The sequence below is a fragment of the Bacillus rossius genome, chromosome 13 (genome assembly GCF_032445375.1).
Source record: "Bacillus rossius redtenbacheri isolate Brsri chromosome 13, Brsri_v3, whole genome shotgun sequence".
NCBI lineage: Eukaryota > Metazoa > Arthropoda > Insecta > Phasmatodea > Bacillidae > Bacillus > Bacillus rossius.
Window position 1 is genome coordinate 23,265,017 of NC_086340.1, and position 9,288 is coordinate 23,274,304.

At 37.0% G+C, this 9,288-nt stretch overlaps 1 protein-coding gene across 4 annotated transcripts in view; it reads left to right on the forward strand.

Moving 5' to 3' along the window:
• LOC134538374 (myeloid zinc finger 1-like) overlaps positions 1–9,288 on the forward strand; it is a 55,011-nt gene that overhangs the window by 24,468 nt on the left and 21,255 nt on the right. For 3 of the 4 annotated variants that reach the window (XM_063379640.1, XM_063379641.1, XM_063379642.1), the window contains exon 3: positions 786–1,853. In XM_063379640.1, coding sequence (XP_063235710.1) covers positions 786–1,853 — 1,068 coding nt within the window. The remainder of the gene's footprint in view (positions 1–785; positions 1,854–9,288) is intronic. The other variant, XM_063379643.1, reaches the window with a different exon arrangement.

Here is a 9,288-nt window from a genome sequence, read left to right on the forward strand (position 1 = left end):
AAATAAAAATGTTTTTATTGGACTGACAACATCAAATTATGGTTTAGAAAGTTAGCATGCTGCTGTTAATGGGGCATCAACATTCAGCGAAGTCAGAGAAAAGTCTGGGAAGTTGGAATTGGTTAGGGAATTCACTTGAAATCCTGGAAGAGTATTGGAAATTTACAATGATAGTAACTTGAAGGAGAAAATGTCATATTCTGATCTTACCCAGACTGAGAAAGAATTTATTTTCAGAGGGTAATTTAGTGCATATTCATATACACAAAAGCCGTATGCAAGGTTGTGTGTAAACTAAGTCTGCTACAGGGATGGTATAAGTTAGATTTTCGTAATTTTTTTTTAGAAAATTGGAAAATAGGTAAATTATTTTTAAAAAGATAAAGGGAAAATAATAATTTTGGTAATAGAAACTTAGGGAAATATTACAGTTTTTGTTGACACCCTGTTTAAGCTTGCTGTTGTAAAAGTTGGAGATATGAGTGAATTGGCCCTTAAAATTATATATAATCTTTTCTTTAAAAATATATATATTGCTAAAGACAGATTAGAGTAGACAATAATTGTTTCTCGTCCTGAGTGTAAAAAGTTATAAAAGTAGTACATAAATATGATGGAGATATAACCTATAACACGATAAAAAAATTTTTAATGTGGACTGCCTGTAATGTCTGAATCAATAGTACATCTCATAAAAATGTTGTTATAAGAAAATGTAAAGGTAGTAAGTAATAATGGCTACAGTACTTGTATCGAGTGACCTATTGTGGGAATGGTGTTTCCAGACACAGGGGCACCGTACGTGCTGTATAAGGATGACATGAACCGCACCCAGGGGCAGCCCGCCCAGTGGGGCCCCGGGCTGCCCCAGGAGGGGGCCTACATCGCCCCGCAGGGCTCGTCGGCCTCGGGCAGCCCCCAGCAGCCGTGCGAGGGGGACGGCGGCGGGGGCATGCCCCCCGTGAGGGAGCAGCAGCAGCAGGGCACCATGACGTCGCCCGTGCCCTCGCCCTACCCCCCTCCGCCCCCGTCGCAGCCCCCCTCGCTGGAGCAGCAGCCGCCCGGCGAGGAGGAGGCCGGGGGCCAGGTGCAGCAGCAGCACTCCCCCGGCCAGCAGGCGCCCCCTCCGCCCCCGCCCCCTCCCCCCCACGACGAGCAGCGGGCCCCGGCGCAGTGCTTCCCCCCCGCCCAGCCCGACATGCAGTCGCAGCAGGCGTACGCGGTGCCGCAGCACTACTTCAAGGAGCCGCGCGGCCACCCGTCCCCCGCCATGACCCCGCACATGCTGGGCCCCACGGGCTTCTCCGCGCTGCACTACCTGAAGCAGCCCGGCGTGATGATCGCCTCGCTGGGGCCCGTGGGCGACGGCGGCCCGCTGGGCGACGGCTCCAACGGCCACGCGTACGTCGCCAACGGGACGATGCAGGACGCGCGTGCGGCCTCCCTCCCGGACATCGTGCAGCAGCAGACGATGCAGGCGGGCGGACAAGGGCGGGGCAAGGGCGGGGCGAACGGGGAGCTGAGGCTCTTCAAGTGCCTGACGTGCGGGAAGGACTTCAAGCAGAAGTCGACGCTCCTCCAGCACGAGCGCATCCACACGGACAGCCGGCCGTACGGCTGCCCCGAGTGCGGCAAGCGCTTCCGCCAGCAGTCGCACCTCACGCAGCACCTGCGCATCCACGCCAACGAGAAGCCGTACGCGTGCGTGTACTGCGAGCGCACCTTCCGGCAGCGCGCCATCCTCAACCAGCACCTGCGCATCCACTCGGGTGAGAAGCCATACCAGTGCCCCGAGTGCGGGAAGCACTTCCGTCAGAAGGCCATCCTGAACCAGCACGTCCGCACACACCAAGGCGAGCGCCCCACTCCTCTACCTCCGGCGCCAGGCCGCGCTCTTAAAGATCTGTAGTAGTCAGGCTATCGTTGCTCACTCCCTTAGCTCAAGCTCATGCCACCTTCTTACTTAAAATTTATCAAAATTCATTCTTTATACAAAAAAACAAACCATTAAAGTTTTTTTTTTAATAATTGCAAATTTTTAAGAGGTGTTCATTGTTGATTATCGGGTGTAGGAACCTGATTTATTGAACAGTTCTTTTTGCAGTGTGGCTTTAAATCCTCTAATTTAATGCTAGTTGTACTTGTGAGAAACGATAAATGATAACACCATCTGTGCACTGTTTGCTTAAAATGTGATCATGCATTGCTGTATGACGTATGTTGCGAAATTGGAAACATAGAAACACTCAAGTGGAAATGAAGCAAGTATGCATGTAAAAATCTTATGTATGTACCATAGTGTGGTTAGGATTGCATAGTGTACTGTGTAAATGGAGGAACGTTACACTAACATCGTGCTCACGTGGCGAGGGGTCAAGGCTCAATCGTGACACCCTGGCACATCTCGAGCTCTGACCACTCTGATCTTGAGGATTGTGTAGATTAAAACCTCTTTGCATAAATAAAGATGTTAATGAAGCATAAATTTTTTTTAAGTACCTTGTTAAAAAAAAACCTAAATACAGTAGACTCCCGATAATCCTGGTGCGGATTATTCTGTTTGTGGGATAATCGTGCCATATTTCACTTCCGTAAACCATAAGTGCAAAAATATTTTTGTTTATTTATTTTGTGGATCTATTGATGTAATTTTACACTGTGATTCAGGACGAAAAATGCTGCCAAACATAGTGGGTACATAGTTGGTTAGTGTTAGTATGCATCATGAACTTCGAAACTGCTAGAGCAAATTATAAGTGCACCCATGTAAGGCATGAGACAGTATGTCTAATAATAAATGCAAACGAGTGGTATTTGACGTTCAACAAAAATTTTAAATTATCTATAAGCTAGACTAGAATTACGGTTATGCTTCAGTGAGTTATGTGTACTTAAATTTTTTCCATAAATTACGTGTTACCCTCATTTTTTAGTACCTACAGTAGAGTCCCGCTAATCCGAAAATCCGCCTAATCCGAACAGGGCTAGGACGAAAAAAGAAATATTTTTATAACAATTATGAACCTTGAAAAGCAAAGAAAAGCAAGTTATTTTTCAAGTAATGTCTTACGTTTATTAATATGTACATAAGAAAATTATGATTTATCTATTTCTCCTTCAACTAAAAAGAAAAAAATATGATTACGTACATAGTACTTAAATATTTACGTATTTATATTATGCTAAATACGGTAAATAATGAAGGTGTGTTTTGTGTCTGATCTTTAATATTTGACACATCAGATGTTAAATAACCCACGCCTCATAAAGACCATAAATGGCATTATATAAGAAAATTCCGCCTAATCCGAACAGGGTTCGGTCCCAATTAGTTCGGATTAGCGGGACTCTACTGTATTATGTACAACCTTATAAGGGTTATAGCTTGGACAGAAAATATTTTAACCAAACTGTTTTTTCGACATTACTTTACCCGTGTTTTTAGTTTATCCATGCCAGTCATTACCCTGGATGATCGGGAGTTTACTGTACTAATAATCATGCCACCACAGACTAAAAAAAAGTTGTGTTGAGCTGATAATAAATTGAATAAAATGTTCTGTATTAATTTTATTAGCAAATAAAATTCTTCCCATATGTTGCAGTAATTGATGGACAATAGGTAACTTAAGGGTCATCCATTTATCACGTGATGTTTTTTTTTAGCAAATTTTTAACCCCCCCCCCTCCCCCCTAGTGATTTGTGGTGAGGTTTTAGACTACCCCCCCCCCCCCCCCCTCAATAAATCACGTGTATTTTATTGGTAAAAAATATTTTTAAAAATTTCAGAATATTATCTTTAAATATAGGTATAATCTAATTTAATTCTGGAACATTAAGCACAGTGATAAAAATGTCCAGACACACATTAAGGTTGCAGGTTTATTCTCACTAGCATAAAAATAATAGAGGAAAGCTTATATGTGATTTACGCATGTATTCGGCCGCCAAAAAAACAGCCTTACTGGCGACTGGCAAGCCGAGCCGGGTGGTTCATGTTGCGGCGGGCGGGGATATTGTTGCCTGGCTACGGCGAGTCAATGTCACGCGTCGCTTTTCGGTTTAGTAGAAATCGCGCGAAAAAATAAATACACGTGATATCTCTCTACACCCCCCTCCCCCCTTGTGATATTTCGTGATTTAACCCCCCCCCCCTCCCCCCCTTTCGAGCTTCACGTGATTAATGGACGATCCCTTATCTAGAACTATTTGAGGACATTTTTTTTGGTTGTTTTGTACTTCAGTTTTACAACAATTTCTCTGATCCTAATCATTTCATTTTTTATAGTTCTTAATTTTTGGTTGATTTATTGATATTATGTTTAATTGATCTGAAATGTTTGAGCACAAAACATCAGTACCTTACAATGTATGTTACAATAGTAATTGCTATTCTTGTTGGATTTATTTATATTTAATTGCCAATGTGTTTTTGTTCAGAGAAAAATATGAATACAAGTGAACAGTGTGTTATTTGCAGTACCTACTGACAGGAGCATATGCTATCTATTATTCCCACCAACAAAAGAAAAGATTTGAAAGCAAACAGAAGACAAAGTGGTTCTATCTCCTCCTCCTCCGAAATAAAGTTTTGCATACGCTCCTCCCTACTGATTTAGAAAATGTTTTTAGCCGTAACCAGTATTGCTTATTCTTTTCTTCTCCTAAAGTTTCAAAAGAACCATTCCAAGAAAAACAATCTAGCATAGAATGTGATTAAAATAATACATAGTTCACTTGTGTTAAAATAGGTAGATCATTTCAGAGAATTCAGCTATGTATGTTGAATTAGCTGAATAATTACTGAGATTTTTCAAACCAGGACAAAATGATTACATCCAGGAAAGTATAGTTGGAAAGTTATTAATTCATATATAGCTTTTCATTAATTGTGACTTATTTTGTAAAGAATTTGAATTAGATATGTTATTTATAATGGCCATTAACATAAACACTCGCCCCTCAAAGTAACAAGTGCAAAAAATTCAGGGACATCATTGTTTAAATAATGGGGCTTGGGCATAATATTCCTAAGAGGTGCTTATCAACATTTTTGAGTTACAAAGTAGTAATGTTTTTATATAGATCTATTTAAATTCTAAAATGATTTTAAAAATTATAAATTAAAAGTTTCCTGTTAATAGAAAAATTATTTAACCTGTTAACATAATAATTCCCGACTCTGTTGTTTACTAAATGTGTGTCTGCCACTAGCGCATCCTAGTAGGTATGAGGTGAACTAAACCTGAAACCTTCTGATTTTTCTCTTCAGAGATGTTGCTAATATATGGGATGGCATAATATAAACATTGGCTTAACACTTGGACCAATGTCCGAGATATATTGATAATGAAGGAAGCAAACACATATTAAGGAAAAAATAAATTAATATTTGTTGATTCATCACATCATTAATTTGTTGAATTATATTTAATGCTTCATAAGTGCTGTTGCCATTGTGCGCACATGGAATTAAAAACTAACATAAATGAAAAAGAATAATGTAGTAATATATTGGCATCATATTTCAAAGCAAATTTAAAAGCGTTACTTTGAGGGGCGGGTGTAATTGTGAATGATATAGCCTGTTTAGATTTTCCAATACTATTCTTTTATTTACTAAGAATAGGCTGTTTGCAACTCACGAAAGTCACGGAAAAGCAATGAAACTGAAGAGGACTGACTGGTCGTGAAAAAGTCTTGAAATAAGAAGTAACGGGTCTGTAAGCCACGTAACTTTACTTTCCAGGAGCATATTTCTAACTGGCCTTTGGTGTTTTGACTTATTACCTAAGTTTATGGCCACATATTAAATATAAATATTTACAACTACTGTGTATTTAGTCATGCAGATATTATCTCTGAAAAGGTTTTTAGCTTTTTAACACAAATATCTGCATGTTCTTGCTAATATTATTTCTATTTAATATTATGTGTGATTTGCCTTTATGTACATGTAATTTTTTTTCCTTTTGTACAAAAAAGTTGAAAGAAAATTTCCTGAAACTGATTCTTCAGTTATTTATAGACATTGCAAAGACCAGAATTCAGTTAAGTCCCGTAAATATGGCTTATAATTTATTAATTAAAACCTAGAAAATGGCTTATACTTTATTAGATGACAACATTTAATATGAGATGATGTTCAATATGACGTGAGTGTAAATTTATGACAACTTTAAATTTAAAATGATCTATAGTAAAAAAAAAACTTTTACATAGGGTAGTTTTGAGAATAGGGAAACCTTATACGTAAGGATATAATCTAATGTAAAATGACATCAAATTAAAGACACCGTAGAATGCAAGATGATTTTGAAGGAAATTTTTTTTATTTAAATAGGCAAGTTGAATTGAACATTTATAATATTATTTTTGGGCTTAGGTTTTTACAGTATCATTAAAAATACATGGTTTGTGAATTTCCATAGATTATTTATTATCAATCCTTATTTTTAGGTATGTTTAAATGTTTTGTAAATAAAATATGTAGTACAGCTATCCTAAACTCAACATTAATGTAGAATTTAAAATCAGTTGTGAGAATCAATAAGTGCAGAAAGAATCCACATGAAAACTTATGAAATGTTGGTATTCATGCAAAATATAACAAGGAATAATGGATTAAATCATTTCTTCAACATAACTACTTCTGTTAATAATAAGTTTTAAATAATATTTACTTAGTATTATTGATTATAATTGTTTAAAGTTCATATTATATTTCAACCATAGTGAAAAAAAGTTACGGTACAGTTTTGTGATTATATACTGTCTTATTTGTTTAAAGTCGGATTAAAAAAATTATTTTATAGTTACAGTGAGCTTATACCGTCATTTTCGAGATAATATGCCAAATTTAGACATGTTTTGAAGTCCTTGGAAAATTACTCTTGATTTTAACATTGTTTTTTATGAAGCCATGTGATTTGACAAACATTTGCTTAATGGATACTTTCCAGGACTTGAGTAGTTTTATCTGTAGGACCTTAATGAAATAATATTCAAAGTGAACTATTATTGTGGTGCCTCATTCTCTCAGCTGCCTCATTCTTTGGAAAATCAAACAATTTTTTTTTTTTTTTTTTTATGGTTTTGAAAGCTGTTCTTTTGGATAATTATTTGTACAAGCCCTAGTATCCCTTGTGTACAGTAATATTCCCTCGCATTTAGCCGTAGGTTGACCACCAACTGAAGCGTGAATCATGCCTTCGCCAGGACCAGGAACGAAGCTACACCGACGAGAATTCCCTCGCTTGAGCCAGCGTATCACACCGAGACCAGAAAAAGAGGATTCGGGCAGCCAAGCTGTGACGATTTAAAAAAAAATGAAAACAGGAAGGCAAGGGACTTGACTCATGCTGACAAGCTGCAAGATAAGAACTAGGTTTCTTAACGATTATTGAAAAAATACTTGGATTTGCAGTGTGTAATTTCAAGGCTTCAAGAGGTTGTTATATTATTTGCGTTTCGAGGTTACGAAAATAGATGCGTCCTAAGTAAGATTGAGTTGTTCAGTTGGCTAGTAGTGATTGTTAAATGATTGTACCTGGGAATTCGGGTCAGGATTCTTAATACTTGCATGCATTACTTTAACTCAGCCTGTCAAGCCAGATTTTCAATCTTTAAATTTCTGTTCTAATGAATTTGGCTCTTCAATCCCTTGAATTGTAATGCGTAGAACAATGTCACATATATCAAAGCGGAGAGCTAGACTCAACAAAATATTGGAATAAGAAGTTGAAGATGGCGGACATGGTCAAATGCTTACAGAGAAAATACGTATTAGCCAGTGACTGTTTTTTTGTCTTTATTGTATAATTGTGTTTTTAAATTTGTCTTTTGTCAACATTGTGTTATTTTCTGATGTTTGGATGTCTTAAGGCTTTGTCTCACACACAGAGTTGGTTATTTCATATTCTAGTCATTAGTGAAATTTCCTGTTGATTTATTTCATTGGCTCGCTTATATTTTTTGTTGTCACAAAAATTTCTCGTCAGATAGTTACTAAGGTTAATTTCGAGCTGTTAAAGGTCATGCAAGCCATATACCAGTAAACACTTTGGTAACTTTTTAACACTATGAGTCAATATTTATTAAATGTCTGTTAAGAAAATTTTGGTTGAAAAATAAAACACAATAAAACACTATACATGATAAGTCCTCAAATAGTAGTGACAAAAAGTGAAATTACCAGTGTGGCTTATGGAACAAAGCCTTAGATAATTGATTTTGATTGAAAATGAGACACAATCTTAACTCATATCAGTATAATTAGTTTAATTCCTTGAAATGAAACTTTGAACCCTTTTCTTTAATAGTTCTTGAAGAAAAGTCTTTAATGCAACCAAATTTATTTGTGAGAATCTTGTGAAACAACTGCCTGTGACTCAAGAGAAATGAATGTCCGTGGAATACCACAAAATAAAAGCACTGCAGTACAAAGAATGAAGAACTATAGGATGGACTAGAATACATAGAATATGATTGAAAATATCAAACAGTGTTGAAGAATAATAATATGAATTAAAAAAAAAAAGCTTTTTGCTGTGTCTGTATTCATAGACCCATAAAATAAGTGAAGCAATATTGGTTAACGAATGTGTTTTTTATGTACCACAGGCCTTTCTCAGTAACAGCATAGTGAATCTTTTTTATAGTTAATCCCACGAACGAGCCCAGTTTATTTTGGCAGATTTAAGTAAGCCCATTTGACGCAAATTGTTCCATTAAGTGAAAAAGTAAAGTATTTTGTTTTACAATCAACTAGGCAAGCAAGGCATTTACCAGTATACCGTGTTTTATCGCATAATGGTCGCACGCGCGTAATCGTCGCAACCATATTTTAGGTTGTAAAAATTGGGATAAAAAAACTTCTCGCGTTAAAGTCGCATGATGTTTTTGGTCCCGCTAGTAGATGCCGAGCACTTTGTTTAGGTATCTTTTCCGTATAAAACAATGTATTTTAAAGTAGAAATCTAATATTTATTCGGTCATTACCAGTTACTTAATAAATTAACGGAAAAATACCAAGTTGTTTAACGTGTAAATTTTCTTATAAAGACATTTTTAAACCATATTTCCTTTATCTGATCGTCTGCGTCATCGCGGTGTAGGTATAATCTAAAATTTAATTTCGGTCATTACCACTTATTTATTTAATTAACAGAAATACGAAGTTGTTTGAGGTGTAAATTTTCTTATAAAGACTTTTTATATGTTATTTCCTTTATCTGATTGCGTTGCCGCAGCGTACCACTTATAAAAATGTAGCCAGCGCATCATTC